The 21,581-nt window shown below is 41.6% G+C and overlaps 1 protein-coding gene across 1 annotated transcript in view; it reads right to left on the bottom strand.

Moving 5' to 3' along the window:
• The window catches only part of LOC111965514 (rap guanine nucleotide exchange factor 2-like), a 149,188-nt gene extending 131,478 nt beyond the window's left edge, over positions 1–17,710 (bottom strand). Inside the window, 1 exon segment of the mRNA XM_070444238.1 lies at positions 17,041–17,710. Coding sequence (XP_070300339.1) covers positions 17,041–17,109 — 69 coding nt within the window. The 5' untranslated portion in view covers positions 17,110–17,710.
• Between the last annotated feature and the right edge of the window lie 3,871 nt (positions 17,711–21,581).

The following is a 21,581-nucleotide window of genomic DNA, read 5'->3' as shown; positions in this document are numbered from 1 at the left end:
AGGCTGGACACGCCCACATCCTCAATGCGGCCGCCATGGGGACTGTCAAAAATGGCAAGTTCCTCGGCGTACACATCTCAGAGGAGCTGAAATCTTCAAACCACATGGACACCGTGGTAAAGACACGACAACGACCCTAACCTCATGCAAAAAAAAGAATTGGCCTGTCTCAGAGGGCCCTCACAGTGTTCTACACGAGCACCATTGAGAGCATACTGTCGGGCTGCATCACAGCCTGGGACGGCAACTCCACCACCGCGGACCGCAAGGCTCTACAGTCGAACACACCATTAACTGCACAGTGCCTGCCCTCCAGGACAACTTCAACACCAGGTGTCGCACTAAGGCCAAGAAGATCATCAGGAACCTCAGCCACACGAGCCATGGCCTGTTCTCCCTGCTTCCATCACTCGGACAAGGCCAGTACAGGAGCATCACGGCTGAAACTAACAGAGGCCAATAGCTTCTACCTCCAGACCATCAGGCTGCTGAATAGATGAGAAAAAAACAGTACCAACTCCCAATACTAAATATGGAAGAGATAAAACCTAGAGTGGCAGTCTAAACTAGTAACGGTCACAGAAAATGTACTTTCCTATTTCATCAACACAATCAATTACAAGTATATTAAGGTTATACTATTGTAGAGAACAATGTAATTATTAATCGTATGCAATTTAATGACAGTTTTTGCCCTAAGTTTTGATCATTTCATAGCACACTTTAGAATTTCCCTGTTTTTCTCTACATTCTAGAGCAGTGAGTGAACACCCTATATATTAAGAAGCAATGTGGATAGCAGCATCGTTGTTGTCAACATCTTGCTGCATCTGTTGCATTGACCATGCAGACTGAAGAATGAACGGCAAGTGGTCTCTTGGTCAAGCAACAACTGCACTTTCTTGAGTGATAGTGGGAGGGGCTTGGTGTGTTCGGAAAGAGGCAGAGACTCAAGTAGCAGAGTAAACTACGAACTATAAAAACAGATGTTACACACAGGAGTGGCCTATCACATTTAACAATCCAAACATTGGAAATACCGTTACACAAGGTAAAGTAAAAACCCAAACTGGTACATGTATCAATACCAGTAAATTATACAATACGGTATAGTGCTCAGCCCTACAGCAGAGGGCATAATATTGGAGCAGCTGCTGCTCATCTCTGTAGTACACATTGCCCTTAAGGCAGGGAGACAGCAACAACAGGTGTCTGTCTAGTTAAAAGAACAAAAAAACAACATTCAATGTTATTCTAAAGTAGAGCACAAAACATCTTCCAGGAAAAAGCACCACTAATATGGTATTATGCAAGACAACATTCTTAGCTGTTAGGCCATATTGCATCAACAATGTACGTACCACATAGACAATATGAATATTAATGATTACAAGATGAGTTATGCAAAGCATTTGTTCTCAGCAGGAACAGTTTAAATGCAAAGGATATTCCAGGCCATTTGGGAGAAACCTGGCAATGGATGGCAGTTTGAGGTCAAGCCAGTCAATTAGCCAGAACTAGGTCTATCACAATATATGTCACTGTATGTCACAAATATATCACTATATGTCACAAAAAAATTATGCCTTGTAATACATCATGCAATTTACAGTGCATCACATATGCTTCCTTACCTTTGAACTAAAAGTACAGCGGGAGGGAATCTTTAAGTGATGTCAGAGGCACTCAAAATCAAATGTTGACTTGGAGATGGTGTCATTACAAGAATATGGCACATTATCTAACAGATACACGTAACCGGTCAGAAATTAGCAATAGCATACTGCCAAGCCTTCAAGCAAGTCAATCTCAGAAGTAAATGTTGTAAGAAGCTGGCTTGTAAAGACACAATGGTGCACAGTGTGAGGAAAGAGTGGCCGGCTAATCTTGAGGTTGCCAGTCTGGTAGCCGAGGCTTGAGCCGTTTAGAAATAATCGGGCCGGAAGTCCAGCCAGAGATAATGACCCTTTTTCCCAAAAGAGGGAAAGGGGAAAAAAATAAAAACCTGCCTCAGACATTTAAGGCAGAATTGGATTAGGATCAAGCTGGCAAGCAACGGACATTTTTCTTTGATAGGCAGAAGAGGGACAGGGTCTTGGATACGTGACCAGCCACAGGTCAGACAATCCCTCAGGGACCAATTACACAGATAGAGGGACACACTGTACCCATTTGAAACCCTCAATTCCAATCTGCTGTGCAGGGCACATGAAATCATCAGGACCGCAGGAACAAGTCAGGATTTGTCATTGCTCATTAAGTAACAATGTTGTGCTTAGTTACTGTTTTACTACTGCAATTGGAGTCTAAATAACAAGGGTAGGCAATATGAAGACAATTTAAAAACTAAATGTTAAGAGGCAGATTACTCAGAAGTGGACTTCATAGTTTTACATTTTGCAAAGGAGCATGCATAACTCCAACAACAAGCGATGTAGGCATACGTTTCATTCAATCAAATGTCAAAACCTCCTTGTTGATTTTTCCTGCATGAGACTCAAGCCAGTGAAAATTACCCGTTGGCCACGCTTTGAGATGTTTTGTTTGACAATGGCCGCCATGAATAAAGACAGCTGTTCTTATGTCATTTTTATTTCACCTCTATTTAACCAGGTAGGCCAATTGAGAACAAGTTCTCATTTACAACTGCGACCTGGCCAAGATAAAGCAAAGCAGTGCGACAAAAACAACAGTTACACATGGGATAAACAAACATACAGTCAAGAACACAATAGAAAAATCTATGTACAGTGTGTGCAAATGTAGAAGAGTAGGGAGGACTGCTAGCAGTGGCTAACTGACTACTAGCTAGTTAGCTGGCTAGCTCTGATGGGGGTTCCGGTTCTAAAGTATAAAAACAGCAGATCCGTACCACATTGGGTGAGGCGAGTTGTAGGAGAGTATATTCAGTCTGTAGATGGAAAGTGAGATTAAAATATATACGAAGAAAACGATATATACACGGGACAAGACAAAATACACGTCTGACTGCTAGGCCATCTTGGATCTTCTTCTAAAGGGATATCTTCTGTCATAAAGGGTTATCTCTGTTCACGTCAAGCAGTAACAGCATCCCCAGCACAGCAAGCTACAACACTTTGCCCATGTTAACATATGGATTGACAAGATAGATTCATTCATTTAGACTAGGTCTCAAAGCCCTTTACATTGTCTGGGAAGAGTGACTCCCCCACCAACCAACACTGATGTCTAGCGACCGGCAGGGTGATTCACTGTAGCCAACCTGCGACAGAATCCTCAACACACATTGCCTATGAAGGTAGATGGATGATGAGCGATTGTGATCATTTTAAGTTTGGGATAACAAGATGGTTAACGTCACCACTTTGGAGAGATAGTCAACGGGATGCAAAAACTGATGAACTTTCCCTTACTTTCTATAATACAAAAGGAAAGCAGACTATTATAAGATAGTGGGGCTACCAATCCATGCCCCTAGTTTAGCATAAAGAGAAGACAAATTGAAATCTTTAAGCATGTAGGCAGAGGGATGAGCAAGAATTTTGTCCCAGTGTTTGTTTAGACATGGATCATTCAAAGACACTAAAAGGCCTTTGAGAGTGAGAGGAGATAGGATACATGCTGACAGTATAGCCTGTCACCAGTGCTAGAGTAGCTTATCTAAATCATGAGCCTTCTTGAGCCAATAAGTGATGGGTGGGCATCTGGCAAAGGTTTCTGGTATTGCAACAACTGGAAAGTGGCAAATGGCCAAGGTGACCCTGGTTGGCCACAAAGGGCAGAAGTCAAGACAAAAACTGGCCAATACAATTTCACGTGTGCCCAGACGATGACCCCTGTTGTGGCAGACACACAGCCCACTAACACTAAGACCTTTGTAAACAAGCATTAAGTCTGTATAGTGGACTACAGCACTGTTGGATTAACAGACTCCTAATCAGTTCACCGTTTTATCCACTTCATGTCTGGCCAGTTGAAGAACAGGAAGGATTACTCTGTGCAGTAGGAATCTAGGCCAAAAGGCCATTTTCACTCATAAGCAATTCTGGTGCTTTTGTTTCTCTGGCGCCATACCGTTCTGCTTCAGATTTAATGCCAAGCACAGTGTGAGCTGTGTAATACAATAGCATAAAGTTATATATTGTGTGTCTGAGCAAGAGGATGGTTTATTCTGTCTACCAGTGGAGGAAGGGGAGGACTATCTTTTTAGATAAAACTACACTAAATATATTCACATCACCAAATAACTGATCAAAACACTTTTTTGCAATGAAGGTCTGTCTACAGTAGTCACGGGCTTGACGATATATTGAATTACACTGTACAAAATAGAAATGCAACATGTAAAGTGTTGATCCCATGTTTCATGATCTGAAATAAGATCCCAGAAATGTTCCATATGCACAAAAAGCTTATTTCTCAAATTTTATGCACAAATCTATTTACATCCCTGTTAGTGAGCATTTCACCTTTGCCACAAAAATCCATCCACCTGACAGGTGTGGCATATCAAGAACGTTGTATTGGGGACAATAAAAGGCCACTAAAATTGGCATTGTGTCGTGACAAAACTGCACAAGTTGTCTCAAGCTGTGGGAGCATGCAATTGGCATGCTGACTGCAGGAATGGGTGTTGCCAGAGAATTGAATGTTCCTTTCTCTACCATAAGCAGCCTACAAATGTCACTTTAGAGAATTTGGCAGTACGTTCAACCGCCTCCCGCCCGCAGACCACGTGTAAGAACGCCAACCCTGTCACTCCACATCCGGCTTCTTCACCTACAGGATTGTCTGAGACCAGCCACCCAGACAGCTGATAAAACTGTGGGTTTGCAAAACCAAAGAATTTCTGCACAAACTGTCAGAAACTGTCTCAGGGAAGCTCATGTGCATGCTCGTTGTCCTGACCTGTCTGCAGTTTGGTGTCGTAACAGACTTCAATGGGCAAATGCTCACCTTCGATGGCCACTGGCATGCTGGACAAGTGTGTTCCTTCACAGGTAAAATCCCAGTTTCAACTGTACCGGGCAAATGCCAGACAGCGTAGCGTGTAAGGCATTGTGTGGGTTTGCTGAAGTCAATGTTGTGAACAGAGTGCCCCGTGGTGGTGGGGTTATGGTAGGGGCAGGCTAAAGCTACGGACAACAAACACAATTGCATTTTATTGATGGCAATTTGAATGCGCAGATATACCATGAGGTGATCATGAAGTTGATTGTCATGCCATTCATCTGCCGCCATCACCTCATGTTTCAGCATGATAATGCACGGCACCATGACGTAAAGATCTGTACACAATTCCTGCAAGCTTAAAAATGTCCATGGCCTGCATACACTCAGACATGCCACCCATTGAGCATGTTTGGGATGCTCTGGATCGACATGTACAACATTGTGTTCCAGTTCCCGCCAATAACCAGCAACTTCGCACAGCCATTGAAGAAGAGTTGGACAACATTCTACAGGCCACAATCAACAGCTTGGTCAACTATGCAAAGGAGATGTGTCTCGCTGCATGAGGCAAATGGTGGTCACACCAGACACTGACTGGTTTTGATCCCCAACCTTGTTCGTAAGGTACAGTTGAAGTCGGAAGTTTACATACACTTAGGTTGGAGTCATTAAAACTAATTTTTCAACCACTCCACAAATTTCTTGTTAAACTATAGTTTTGGCAAATCGGTTAAGACATCTACTTTGTGCATGACACAAGTAATTTTTCCAACAATTGTTTACAGACAGATTATCTCACTGTATCAATTCCAGTGGGTCAGAAGATCACATACACTAAGTTGACTGTGCCTTTAAACAGCTTGGAAAATACTAGAAAATTATGTAATGGCTTTAGAAGCTTCTGATAGGCTAATTGACATCATTTGAGTCAATTGGAGGTGTATCTGGATGTATTTCAAGGCCTACCTTCAAACTCAGTGCCTTCTTGCTTGAAATCATGAGAAAATCCAAAGAAATCAGCCAAGATCTCAGAAAAAAAAGAACTTGTAGACATCCACAAGTCTGGTTCATCCTTGGGAGCAATTTCCAAACCCCTGAAGGTACAAACAATAGTACTGTACAAACAATAGTATGCAAGTATAAACACCATGGGACCACGCAGGTGACATCCCGCTCAGGAAGGAGACACGTTCTGTCTCCTAGAGATGAACGTACCTTGGTGCGAAAAGTGCAAATCAATCCCAGAACAACAGCATAGGACCTTGTGGAGATGCTGGAGGAAACAGGCACAAAAGTATCTATGTCCACAGTAAATCGAGTCCTATATCGACATAACCTGAAAGGCCGCTCAGCAAGGAAGAAGCCACTGCTCCAAAACAGCCATAAAAAAGCCAGACTATGGTTTGCAACTGCACCACATGGGGACAAAGATCGTACTTTTTGGAGAAATGTCCTCTGGTCTGATGAAACAAAAATTGAACTGTTTGGCCATAATGACCATCATTATGTTTGGAGGAAAAAGGGGGAGGCTTGCAAGCCAAAGAACACCATCCCAACCATGAAGCACGGGGGTGGCAGCATCATGTTGTGGGGGTGCTTTGCTGCTGGAAGTACTGGTGCACTTCACAAAATAAATGGCATCATGAGGGAGGAAAATTATGTGGATAAATTGAAGCAACATCTCAAGACAATCAGTCAAGAAGTTAAAACTTGGTCGCAAATGGGTCTTCCAAATGGACAATGACCCCAAGCATACTTCCAAAGTTGTGGCAAAATGGCTTAAGGACAAGAAAGTCAAGGTATTGGAGTGGCCATCACAAAGCCCTGACCTCAATCCCATAGAAAATTTGTGGGCAGAACTGAAAATGGGGTTGAGGTCAGGGCTCTGTGCGGGCCAGTCATGTTCTTCCACACCGATTTTGACAAAACATTTCTGTATGGACCTCGCTTTGTGCACACGGGCATTATCATGCTGAAACAGGAAATGGCCATCAAACTGTGGCCACAAAGTTGGAAGCACAGAATCGCCTAGAATGTAATTGTATGCTGTAGCGTTAAGATTTCGCTTCACCTAAACCAAGGGGCATAGACCAAACATGAAAAAACAGCCTCAGTAGATTATTCCTCCTCAACCAAACTTAACAGCTGGCACTATGCATTGGCACAGGTAGAGTTCTCCTGGCATCCGCCAAACCCAGATTTTTCCGTCAGACTGTCAGATGGTTAAGCATGATTCATCACTCCAGAGAACGCATTTCTGCTGCTCCAGGGTCCAATGGCGGCGAGTTTTACACCACTCCAGCTGATGCTTGGCATTGCGCATGGTGATCTTAGGCTTGTTTGCGGCTGCTCGGCCATGGAAACGCATTTCATGAAGCTCCCGACGAACAGTTATTGTGCTGATGTTGCTTCCAGACACAGTTTGGGTGTCGCAACCAAGGACAGACGATTGTTGAGCACTACGCACTCCAGCGGTCCCGTTCTATGAGCTTGTGTGGCCTAACTCTTCGCGGCTGAGCCGTTATTGCGCCTAGACGTTTCCACTTCACAACAACAGCATTTACAGTTGACCCGGGCAGCTTTAGCAGGGTAGAAACTTGACTTACTGACTTGTTAAGGTGGCATCCTATGACGGTGAAACGTTCAAAGTCACTGAGCTCTTCAGTTAGGCCATTCTACTGCCAATGTTTGTCTATGGAGATCAGGGTGTGGGTGAAACAGCCAAATCCACATACAGTACACCAGTCAAAAGTCTGGACACACCTACTCATTCAAGGGTTCTTCTTTATTTGTTCTATTTTCTACATTGTAGAATAATAGTTAATACATTAAAACAATGAAATAACACATGGAATCATGTAGTAACCAAAAGTGTTAAATCAAAATATATTTCATATGACATTCTTCAAAGTAGCCACCCTTTGCCTTGATGACAGCTTTTTACACGCTTGGCATTCTCTCAACCAGCTTCATGAGATAGACACCTGGAATGCATTTCAATTAACAGGTGAGCCTTGTTGAAAGGTAATTTGTGGAATTTCTTTCCTTCTTAATCAGTTTGTGCCAACCAGTCGTGTTGTGACAACGTATGGGTGGAATACAGAAAATATCCCTATTTGGTAAAAGACCAAGTCCATATTATGGCAAGAAGAGCTCAAATAAGCAAAAAGAAACAGCAGTCCATCATTACTTTAAAACATGAAGGTCAGTCAATCCGGAACATTTCAAGAACTTTGAAAGTTTCTTCAAGTGCAGTCGCAAAACCATCAAGTGCTATGACGAAACTGGCTCTCATGAGGACCGCCACAGGAAAGGAAGTCCCAGAGTTACATCTGCTGCAGAGGATAAGTTCATTTGAATTACCAGCCAAGTAACAGACATCTCAAAATCAACTGTTCAGAGGTGAAACAGGACTTCGTGGTCAAATTGCTGCAAAGAAATGACTACTAAAGGCCACCAATAAGAAGAGACTTGCTTGTGCCAAGAAACACAGACTGGTGAAAATGAGTCCAAATTTGAGATTTTTGTTTCCTTACCAAAAAAATGTCCTCCACAATCACCCGACCTCAACCCAATTGAGATGGTTTGGGATGAGTTGGACCGCAGAGTGTAGGAAAAGCAGCCAACAGGTGCCAGCATATGTTGGAAGTCCTTCAAGACTGTTGGAAAAGCATTCCAGGTGAAGCTGGTTGAGAGAATGCCAAGAGTGTGCAAAGCTGTCATCTAGGCAAAGCTGTCATCTAGGTGGCTATTTGAAAAATGTCTAATATATTTTGATTTGATTCACACTATTTGTTACTACATGATTCCATGTGTTATTCTACAATGTTGAAAATAGTAAAAATTTACCAAAAACCCTTAAATGAGTAGGTGTCCAAACTTTTGACTGGTACTGTACATTCACATATATATCTTGTATTACCTCGACTAACCTGTACCCCCGCACATCGGTACTGGTACCCCCTGTATATAGCCTTGTTACTGTTATTTGATTTTGTTACTTTTGTTACATTGTTGGTTAAGGGCTTGTAAGTAAGCATTTCACAGTAAGATCTACACCTGTTGTATTCGGCGCATGTGACAAATTACATTTGATATGCAGGAAAGAGTGTACAAGGCGGTATTGAATTTGTCACTTTGTCACCTTGATAACTCCAATGTCTCAAACTACGTTATAAACTTTCATAGGCTAGGCTGTAGCAACCTCATGATGGGTATAGGGCAAATTTGAGTATCAGTAGCCTAAACCTATTGATGTTACATTGAGCTGGGTGAATGGAATATGAATGACAGTCATTAAATAGGATGTGATAGAAATAAGGCGAGCCATAAAACAAATAAAATTGCCACTGGTCTCTACCCTTTGTACAATGCCAAGGATTATATGCACAATATGTAAAGTGTGTAGTGTTTAGTAATCTGTTGATCACTACATTCTGCAGTGAAGAACAATGGAATCTACAGTGTGGGGCCTTGACTCTTGTCTGAAGTTGTTTCCTTTAAGAAATATGTCATGAGGCATAAGGAACTGAAACATGCCTTTGCCATGAGTTGAGGGCGATTCATCTGACAAACGTATGACCATCAAAGAAATGTCCCGATCCGTCTATATTCCAACAGACATAGGGCGAGAGCGCAATGCACCTTGAGGAAACATGCAGTGCGACGAAAGCCGTTTTCCCTCCAAGCGGCTTGAGAACACAGAGAAACGGGCTACGTCTTTGTATTGCACTGAGTATGGTGGCAGATGAAAGTGTACAATCTATGGAAGCAGATCACAGGAACACGTTTTGCAATGTGATAGAAGGGAGCGAGTAGCCTAGCAACACTTCAAAGCAGCTACTGTGTGGAGGGGCATTACCCATAGCGTAGTCAGAGCATAGCATTAGACCACAAGATCAAATAAAGTACAGAGGGAGCACTGGATGGTCAGCTTTTAGTCCATTGTATGAAGGTTATGTTGCATATTCCTGTTTGATTTGTACTTTCCCTTCTCCAAAAACATTACTGTATCTGAAAGATATCTAGTGTATTAGTAAGAGATAGGCCTATGTATTTTTTAGATTTAGCCTACTGTGTAGGTAGCCTAGATATTTCATAATTCACCACATTGGATATTCCTGCCTTAAAATGAGACCAATGGATTGTGATCTTACCTTTGTTAAGAACAGAGTAGAAACAACAGATTGTAATGCAGAGATGAAAATATACAGAAGCCTGTTATCAGAGAGGTACATACACTAGAGAGCAAGGTAGTGACGATTTCAGCAGACAGTCCAGTGTGGTTAAATTGTGCGCCACAGTGCAACGGCTTGTGACCATTTGTTTTTGTACAGTCTCAGTATCGGATTTGAATATAGAGGACAGGCCTATCTCATTGGCCTTCTCATTATTAGATTTGCTTACTAACAGACAAACACTAGCACTGTGGCACACAACATCCTGGTATTCCAATGAGGTGTTCCAGTGGCCTGGAATTCCAATGCAGGCACACAATTCAAACCAGGCAATCTGAGGAATTCAACTGTATTTTTTCCCTGTCCTCCATTGCTACAGAAAACGAAGGGCTGCCCACTAGGTCACAGATTTCACAAATTTAAACAGCAATCATTGACTAACTACAACTCTGGAACACTACATCAATATTTCTAATGTACTGTGGCTCAATGCAACCTGTCAATAATAATGAATTGTTCCATCCCCCATTATCTCAAATGTCATTATGAGCTGAAATACAGCCAATACTGGATAAGAAAACAAAACCCCAAAACCAGCTAATCAAGGGCTTTTCCTAAATAGTGTACTCTGAGCGAGTGTAGGCATCATTCATTTTGCGCTTTTCTTCCCTTTTTACCTTGAAATACGTAGCTTCTGTATTAATAATGTGATGAATACGTAACTGTAACCGCCATGTGTGTAAACAGTTAAGCCAGAGCTCGGCCTCCACTTTCAATACAAGAATAACATGTGACATCACTTAAGTTCCACAGGGTTAGCGGCACGAGGAGAGGCCAAAGAAAGTTGCTTTTGTGCTTATGGACTGGGAGTTTGAAGCATTTAGCCTATATTAGCACATTTTATAAGGGCACACTAGAAGGTTCCTGCTTTCAAAAGCATAAGACAAAGTTCTTCGCAATCCATTTTATTTCTCAATCAAGCCTGTCTCGCATGCTTCTGTTCTGACTGGGTGACCAAAATAGGACAGATGTCACAGACCAGAAACGACACAAACAAGCAGGATGAAAACAAGCAGGATGAAAACAAGCAGGATGAAAACAGTCACTTCAAAAATGTCTTCCCATCTGAGTCCGTCTTGCCGTCAGCCCTTCCTTCCTGCTGGCTCGGTTCAAAAAGCATCCTGACTAGAGAGAGAAACAAGCAATGTCTGTCTCTCTGGGCCTCCCGGGCTCCTGTCTTCAACTTCTCCTCACCGCCTTTTCACTTAGATATTACTAGCCACTGTTTGACTACTACGCTAATCCCATGCTAAGTTAAGCACACAAGGACACTGTCTGAGCTCTGAGGTAGGCCTGGCATTTGAGCTATGTGATTCACTGGCAGCTAGAGGTCTTGATGACTGTGTGTGACTGTTCATGGCCTTTGCCTTTTTGCACCTGCCTAAACAATTACAAGGAGCTGACAAGTCTGACTCATTGTCTCTTCTTGGATGGCTGCTGCATCTTAGACACTAGCGGCGGCTGTACAGCCGATTAGAGACACATTTTCAGCCAGGTATTTTTACCACTTAAATTAACCAGGCTAATTTTCTATAGAACTCGCCAGCTTGTAGTCCTAAAAAACAGAGATGAGTTACCGCTGGTTCATTCAGCCATTCCCATGGAGAAAACGAATGGGTAAAGAATAGAATTTTGGGATAAGGTCTGAGGTTAACACAGACTTAGGAGATCTTATATATGTTTTGTTCTATGAGACAATCAGTCAACATGACATCAGTAGGCTACCACCTAACCCAATATTGGACTAAAGGAGCCTAATGTTACTCCTTAGCCCAAGAACCTTACATGTTCTGTTTATAGGGTGAATTGGCTCTGGAAGCTAAAACAGCGAAATACTCCATCAAAATGTCAAACGATTCTCAATTGCCTTTCGTGAACTAACACCCACATTTGACTCCTCCCCCCCTTACTAGTCCCGACTTTGTTGACAGCTAGTTTGAGAACATTTATTACTGACTGACTGATATGTGGTTGTCCCACCTCGATATCTTAAGATGCACCAACTGTAAGTTGCTCTGGAAAAGAGCATCTGCTAAATGACTAAAATGTAAATGCAAAATTGCAGTACAGTTCTAGAAACAGAAATCCCTCTTTCATATCACACCAAAATAATGTAATAAATGCTAAAATACACACTGTGCACTGTTTTAACAGTTGCAGCAGACAGTACTTTTGACTGACAACACGTTTGTGGCATCTGTCTTCCGTTTACACAGATGTTAGGAGACGCAAAAGGGTAATTACCACAGGTAGTCCACTCTGTCTTCTGTTTTCCATAAACAAGCGCTGTAACATGGAAATATGGCTGTGTGGGAAGCCTAACAAGGTGTGTATCAATTTAACTATTTATTTTTTATTATTATTCCTCACCACCAGTCAGAACCAGGTGTTGATGATTTCAAATCTTTGAAACCTAGGCTAATACCAAGAGGGAATGCCATCTCCAATAAGACTAATGCTGTCAGTTGCGTAAGGGGGACACTACCAGCTGAATATTTAAATGAGTGACAAGTTAAAATTCAGAAACAAAAGTGCAAAGATGTGCCTAGTTAAATTTTTACAAGTTCTGGACATCTTTCAAGGAGAACTTGTGGGGACTGTGGTCAGTACACATTTATCAAATACTCGTTTCCTCATATCAGCGTCAACGTGTATTTTTATTTCTAGCCAGCTTGCCTTTAATGCTTACAAATACGTTATTGCAGAATTTGGATCTGCACGGGCATAGTGGGATAACGGAGTTCACAGTTAATGCTATGGAATAACTAGTTTATGAGGCTTCCATTGTGAAGTCAGACAAACAGCACAGTGCGTAGGAAATAACAAGCATATCTTTGACAGATACACAAATCAAATTTCATTGGTCACATACACATATTTAGCAGATGTTATTGCAGGTGTAGCGAAATACTTGTGTTCCTATCTTACAATACACACAAATCTAAAAGTGAAAGAATGGAATGAAGAAATATATACAGTACCAGTCAAACATTTAAGAAGACCCACTCATTCAAGGGTTTCTTTATTTATGCTATTTTCTACATTGTAGAATAATAGTGAAGACATCAGAACTATGAAATAAGACATATGGAATCAAGTAGTAACCAAAAAAAGTGTTAAACAAATCTAAATATATTTTATATTTGAGATTCTTCAAAGTAGCCACCCTTTGCCTTGACAGCTTTGCACACTCTTGGCATTCTCTCAACCAGCTTCACCTGGAATGCATTTCCAACAGTCTTGAAGGAGTTCCCACATATGCTGAGTACTTGTTGGCAGCTTTTCCTTCACTCCACGGTCCAACTTATCCCAAACCATCTCAATTGGGTTGAGGTCGGGTGATTGTGGAGGCCAGGTCATCTGATGCAGCCCTCCATCACATTCCTTCTTGATAAAATAGCCCTTACACAGCCTGGAGACGTTGGGTCATTGTCCTGTTTAAAAACAAATGACAGTCCCATGCTGTGGTAGCCACGCTGGTAAGTGTGCCTTGATTTCTAAATAACTCTAACAGTGCCACCAGCAAAGCACACCTCAATGCTTTACGGTGAGAACTACACAAGCAAAGATCATCCCTTCACCTACTCTACGTTTCACAAAGACAGCGGTTGGAACCAAAAATCTCAAATTTGGACTCCACCAGTTTTTTCCACCGGTCTAATGTCCATTGCTCGTGTTTATTGGCCCAAGCAAGTCTCTTCTTATTGGTGTCCTTTAGTAGTGGTTTCTATGCAGCAATTCGACCATGAAGGCCTGATTAACAGTCTCCTCTGAGCTGTTGATGTTGAGATGTGTCTGTTACTTGAACTCTGTGAAGCATATATTTGGGATGCAATTTCTGAGGCTGGTAACTCGAACTTATCCTCTGCAGCAGAGGTAACTCTGGGTCTTCCTTACCTGTGGCGATCCTCATGAGCCAATGTCATCGTAGCGCTTGATGGTTTTTGCAACTGCACTTGAAGAAACTTTCGAAGTTCATGAAATTTTGCAGATTGACTGACCTTCATGTCCTAAAGTAATGATGGACTGTCATTTCTCTTTGCTTATTTGAGCTGTTCTTGCCATAATATGTACTTGGTCTTTTACCAAATAGGGCTATCTTCTGTATTCCACCCCTACCTTGTCACAACACAACTGTTTGTTACGGAAAACAAAAATCCACAAATTAACTAAAGGCACACCTGTTATTTGAAATGCATTCCAAGTGACAACCTCATGAAGATGGTTGAGAAAATGCCAAGAGTGTGCAAAGCTGTCATCAAGGCAAAGGGTGGCTACTTCGAAGAATCTGAAATATAAAATATTTTTGGATTTGTTGAACAATTTTTGGCTTACTACATGATTCCATATTTCATAGTTTTGATGTCTTCACTATTATTCTACAATTTAAATCAATCTTTAAAAAATAAAACAAATACCTTTGATTGAGTAGGTGTGTCAACTTGACTGGTACTATATATATATATATATATATATAGTGCATTCGGAAAGTCTTCAGACCTCTTGACTTTTCCCAAATGTTGTTACGTTACAGCCTTATTCTAAAATTGATTAAATAGTTTCCCCCCCCCCTCAATCTACACACAATACCCCATAATGACAAAGCAAAAACAGTTTTTCAAATTTGTCTAGTTGGATGGGGAGCATCGCTGCACAGCTATTTTCAGGTCTCTCCAGAGATGTTCGATCGGCTTCAAGTCCGGGCTCTGGCTGGGCCACTCAAGTACATTCAGAGACTTGTCCCGAAGCCACTCCTGCGTTGTCTTGGCTGTGTGCTTAGGGGCGTATCCTGTTGGAAGGTGAACCTTCACCCCAGTCTGAGGTGCTGAGCACTCTGGAGTAGATTTTCATCAAGGATCTCTGTACTCTGCTCCGTTCATTTTTTACCTAGATCCTGACTAGTCTCCCAGTCTGTCAGAGTTACCATCGGGTGCTTGGTCACCTCCCTGACCAAGGCCCTTCTCCCTCGATAGCTTTGGCCGGGTGGGCAGCTCTTGGAAGAGTCTTAGTGGTTCCAAACTTCTTCCATTTAAGAATGCCTCCAGGCCACTGTTCTTCGGGACCTTCAATGCTGCAGAATTTTCTTTGGTACCCTTCCCCAGATCTGTAACTCAACCCAATACTGTCTCTGAGCTCTACGTACAACTCCTTCAACCTCATGGCTTGGCTTTGACATGCACTGACAACATGCACTGACAACTCCTTATATAGACAGGTGTGGCCTTTCCAAATTATGTCCAATCAATTGAATTTACCACAGGTGGACTAAAATCAAGTTGTAGAAACATCAAGGATGATCAATGGAAACAGGATGCACCCAATTTCAAGTCTCATAGCAAAGAGTCGGAATACTTATTTAAAGGAGAAAGGGGGATACCTCGTCAGCTGTACAACAATGCAGTATACTGAAATGTGTCTTCCGCAAGGGAACTGTTGGTTAACTGCCTTGCTCAGGAGCAGGACGACAGATTTTTACCTTGTCAGCTCAGGGATTCTATAAATAAGGTATGTTTTTTATATTTGTAATACATTTGCAAACATCTCAAACTTGTTTTGCGCCTTGTAATTATGGGTTATTGTGTGTAGACTGAGGAATGTATTTTATTTAATACATTTCAGAATAAGGATGTAATGTAACAAAACGTGGAAAAAGTCAGGGGGTCTGAATAGTTCCCGAAAGCACTGTATGTAATGGGATGTATAGACATTATGAACAGTATGTGGACAGAATATGGTGGCTTGGTTGACGGATAACGTAAACAGAGACATTGACACACCAATAGGTGTAGTGTGACATGGCTATAAAATTGTTTTTTTTTAACTTATAAGGCTCATTGTTTCCTGAAGAGCTATGGAGATGAGTGACAGGCATGATGCCATATTCATTTATTGTTATGTTGTACTAATTTAGTACAAGCACAGATGACTAGAATGGTATGCTCCACTATGAAACATAATGAACTGTGTAGACCTACTAGCACACGGTTAACGAGACATCAATGACAACACGTGACAGACGTTTAATTGTTTCCTCAATGTCAGATACATCAGCATGTGGCAGTGTCACTATCGCCTCGCCCACTATTTTAAGTGGTCTATCGATTTTAGGCCATCGTTGTGCGTATCTCTTGCTGCTAACAAACCGCAGGGCGCCAGGGACAATTGCCTGGTGGTTGAAATGTACTGGAAATAATTACCCTTGCAATAAACAATAGCATGTGAAAATTTAACCGATATAGTCCACTGAACTTGATTATTGCCAACTGTCCCATGCAGCCAATTCAAGCGGCTACAGATAAGGAGTCCTGATTATTTAAGTCACCTCTAGGAGAGGCCTAAAGTGTACATCTGAAACAGTGTCTATTAATCAAAACATTTCAATTCAAGCTCAATATGCCTAATGACACACATTTAAGGTTTGTTTGGAATTGGTTCAGGCCAATAGCATTAGTCTAGGTTTTTGTTTTGTATGCCGTTTAAAAACAAATTGAGCAAATTCGTAGCCTATTTCACTGTCTGGGAAACAATATAGCCGGTTTACATTGCCGTTTGGAAAATACAGGAAAAGTTCGCTCTGATGTGCTCTGAAGTCTGAATTTGTTCGTGACAAATGGCTGGGTTACTATCAAATCCTGTTATGTAAAGTAGCTGGAGATTATCTCCCAATGATAGAGCTTTACCGGGATGTAGTCAGGATACGTAACACTGTAGCCGCATGGCAACAGTAACGCAGAAACAAAGAATGTAACAATTTAGCGAAGCAGTGGTAGCGGGAAATTATAGAACACTGACAGTAGTAGAGAGGTTTCACAAATTACAACATTTTGAGATTAGTATCACTGAAGGCTAATCAAATAATTATACTGACCTGTTGCGTTCTTTCTGCCGGATTCATCATCACAGCTTGACGAAAACTGTTATCCACATAAGACGCCATTGTTTTGAAGACGCGTTAAAAACAATTAATTTGCTTATCTTGTTGACAACTTTCTAATGTTCGCGGTCTGGGTATGCACAGACCAAGCCACAATCTTTGTAACCACTTTGTTATCCACTAAGAGAACTCCAGTGTGCTAAAAATTGATAATTAGTCCCCACGGCCAGGCCACAATGTGAGCCTCGGGATTTATTCTGTCCCCAAACCGATACCAGAAGGCTGCCACCGGTCCAAACAAACTTGCTATCGAGGCGCGGCTCGAAGAATCCAGAATCCAACACAGTAGATCTGTTGCTGTACAATTTGTATTATGGTAAAACGGTTCCTTTATCTAAACCGACACTAAAAGCCAATCCATTGATATTCAGCATTTTTGCGTTTGCCACAATTTCATGTATCCGCCTTCAAAGAAAAAAGTAGAAATCTATCCTGACAGTAACCGGTTGTCCATTTTTTTTATAATAAACCTATACATGTAGAAAGGCAACCTTTAAAAAATCATTATGATAGGTTTAAAAGTGACGATGAGGCCACAGCTTTCTGCTGTATGCCGCCATGGTGACTGACACAAGGGAAAGCTCATGGGCGAGTCCATTTACAAAAATAGAGCCGGGGGACAATGCATTGTGGCCTACAAAGCTATCCTTTGTCGCCATCCAATGACAGAACCTGGAATAAAACACACAGATAGGCTACCGAAGGGGCAAATACTTATGCACATTTGGGAACAATGAATTGTTATGGACCTTAACGATGTGAAAATATCAGATTTTTTTGTACTATTTATTGACAACATGAAACTCTATTTGACTGGAATTTCATTCTGCTTTGATATATGGAGGAAAATATCAAGTGTAGATGTAGGAAGTGGGGGAAAAGTTATATTAAATTCCATTTAATGATATTATATTTCCTTATTCTAACCACGTGTTATATTTGTATGCTTCAGTGCTGTTCAAGCTCTTCTATTCAAGAAAAATCTGTGGCCAATGGTACATTTTGTAAAATTGGAGAAGTTCAAAACAACTGGGAAATCTCCGTTTTCCAACTTCAGTGTGTTTAATTTCGCGTTCATGTGCTTTTTCGGGACTAGGAAACTCGGATATGTACGAATTGCTAACTGGTTGAACGCAACAGGTGTATAACTACAATACAGGAGGCTGCTGAGGTTTCGGAGGCTCATAATAATGTCCGGAACGGAGCTAATGGAATGGCATCAAACACCTGGAAACCATGTGTATGATGTATTTGATACCATTGCACTCACTCCGCCCTAGCCATTACCACGAGTCTGTCTTCCTCAATACAGGTGCCGCCAACCTCCTGTGAACTACAACCAGTTAGCAAGTCGTACATTTCCGAGTTTCCTAGCACTTGAAAGCACAAACTTACTTGCACTAGCACAAAAATAAAGAAGACTGGTAAAAATAATTGTGAACCATCATCCAACTCGGAATTCCAAGTTTCGACTTAAAGATCACTGATGTTATGATTTTGTTTTTTTACAAGTTCCCAGTTGTACAGGGTCTTATTTCACTGATTCCAAAGCCTGATAAAGACCCTTCTCTCATTGACAATTGGAGACCAATTACTTTATTAAATATTGATTACAAATTATGTCAAAATATTTTTTAAAGGAATAGATACCATTATAAATTAGACTCAAACAGGATTTAGAAAAGGCCGTCATATATACTCCGATATTATATTCAGATGAAATGGACTCAAATGCTGTTGTTTTATGTTTGGACTTCTGTAAGGCCTTTGACACAATTGAACATTCATTTCTCTATCGGTCTCTTAAACTTTTTGGTTTCGGTGAAAATGTTATCAAAGTCATTCGCATGTTTTACAAAGATATAAATAGTTATGTGATACGAAACCGTAATACATACAAAGATTCAGCATCAACAGAAGTGTACGACAGGGATGCCCATTTTCGCCCTTTTTATTCATTTTGGTAGTGGAATTTCTATCTCTAGATATTATGAATAATGCAAATCTGCAGGGTTTATCAATTTTTAACAGAGATATCAAAATTTTCCGACTTGCAGACGATACTACTCTTTTTTGAAAAGATAAAGACAAGGTTTCCCATGTCCTTAATGCTATCACTGCATTCTCTATTGCATCTGGATTAAAACTAAACGTTTCTAAATGTGAAATCTTATGTTTATGACTCTGATGATAAAGAAATAGAAAATGCCTGTAAAGGACTATGTTAAATATTTAGGAATACATCTATCATAAAACCACTTAGTCAGACAACATATGAATTTCTCTCCTAAAATTAAGAAAACCAAGAATATATTTAATAATTGTCTACAAAGGGATCTTTCTATAATTGGGAGAGTGCTTCTGTCCAAGGCAGAGGGACTGTCTCGCTTTGTGTACCCCTCATTATCTTTATTTGTAAATATCTCTACCTGTAAAGAGATCAACAAGACATTTCTTGACTTCATCTGGAAAAGTAAGTCTCACAAATAAAAAAAAGTCAGTCCTCTCAAATAAAAAATCTGAAGGTGGTCTGGAAGTGTTGGATTTTGTTTACATAAATAACCCTTTCAAGATCAATTGGTTGAAAAGATGTTTGGTCAATACAGAATTAATTTGGTATTTCATTCCAAACAATGTGTTTAATAATTTGGGAGGTCTTCAATTTTTACTGAAATGTAATTACAGTGGGGAGAACAAGTATTTGATACACTGCCGATTTTGCAGGTTTTCCTACTTACAAAGCATGTAGAGGTCTGTAATTTTTATCTTGCAATACAGAGTCCACTCGTATATCCTGAGTTCTTTGACCAGGATTGGAGATGCACACACAATTACAGCAGTGGATGTTTAGGTCCACTTCTCCGCAATTACAGACCTTCTCCAGATCCTTCAGGTTTCGGGGCAGGTCGAAACCCCCCCCTCGCCGCGCGGCAACTACGGGATCTTTTCAGCGCCCTCCCACACACCACTTTTCTACTTTGGGTTCCCAGGTCTGCGGAACCGGCCTAGCCGATAACACGAACTTGACGACTTGCTTCTTACGGAAGCCACTTCCTTAGTCTTCCCTGCTGTTGTGGTTTCGGCCTCGTTGCTGGCATCGCTGGAAGAACCCAGCCACGACCCCATCTTCACAATGCCCTCGTCCTCACCTGAGGGAACGCGCAGGTTGATTTGCCAATCTCGCAAGAACATAAGCGGCCCCAATCCACTCCTTCACCGCTCAAGACCTACCCCCGGTGCGCTCGCTATCCTGTCCCCCTTATGCACAGAACCAGGCCATGCCCAAGATGATGTTTCCACTCCGATGGCTTCACGCGGTTGGGATTCGTGGCTCTTCGGCGTTAGTAGCTCCATTCCTTCCTTCTCCTCCTCCAAACACGTCGAGTCGGAGGTTATCACTGGATGGACCAAAAACAGCATAAATCTATTTTTGGTCTACCATCAGGAACCACATGACCTTCTCCCATTCTTCCCTCGTCGGATCATGCCCAGATTCTTGGTCATTGGCAAACCTTCAGACCGGAGCAGCCTTGACATGCCCTGGCTGAAGGCAGCGGGACCTTTGCGTGCGCTGCAGTAATTGTTTTAACTCCATAGAACGGCATAGTGTGTTACTACACTGGGTTTCTTTAGGAGGAGACTGTTCCCCAGCTGCTCCCCTTGCAGAGTCAGCCTTGCACCCAGGTCCTCGCCGTTGGTAGTTCGGCTGATCCCTCCCTTCCTCCATATGATCATTGATTGCCCACGAGGTGGATAAGATCGTATATGCAGTGGAAGGCCCCCAGACCCGAGAGATGACTTTCGCACCTTCATCTTGAACTTCTTTCATTTGCTACATAACTTCTCGGCAAGACATGTGATTGACCCTCTCTCACCAAGTGCTTGCCGTATTGTCTGGAGCCATCCCAGCCTTGTGCGAGGTCCATACAAATTTTATCCTCGATCGTCCGTCTAACACAGACTGCTCTATGCTCTCTCCGCGCCCATTGGTAGGCGAGAGCTCTCGCGAGTCTGCCTTATGATTGCTCGCTTGTCGGACCCAGCGTGTCTCTTTTACAGTGTCAACGAGGCTTCCTAAACGTGAGTTAAGTACAGGCTACATGAGTGGAGAAACCAGGAGGGCCCTTTCTAAAACGAAAAACCTAAGGTCTGTGAGAACCGGACATTGCTACTGGTTGGAAGTGAATCCAAATACTATCTTCTGCAATAAATGGCAAATTAATTACTTTAACCAATCATACAATGTGATAATTCTGGATTTTTGTTTCTGTAGATTCCGTCTCTCATAGTTGAAGTGTGTACCATATGATAAATATACAGACCTTCTTACAATGACTTTGTAAGTAGGAAAACCTGCACAAAATCGGCAGTGGTCATCAAATACTTGTTCATCCCACTGTCAATTACATCTTACTCAGTTAAAAATTGAAGACCTCCCAAATTATCTAAATCACATTGGTTGGGAATGAAATACC

Source organism: Salvelinus sp. IW2-2015, linkage group LG6.2, assembly GCF_002910315.2.
Source record: "Salvelinus sp. IW2-2015 linkage group LG6.2, ASM291031v2, whole genome shotgun sequence".
In the NCBI taxonomy this organism is placed as follows: Eukaryota; Metazoa; Chordata; class Actinopteri; order Salmoniformes; family Salmonidae; genus Salvelinus; species Salvelinus sp. IW2-2015.
The sequence above is the reverse complement of the archived record's forward strand: the minus strand, read 5'-3'. Positions and strand labels throughout refer to the sequence as shown.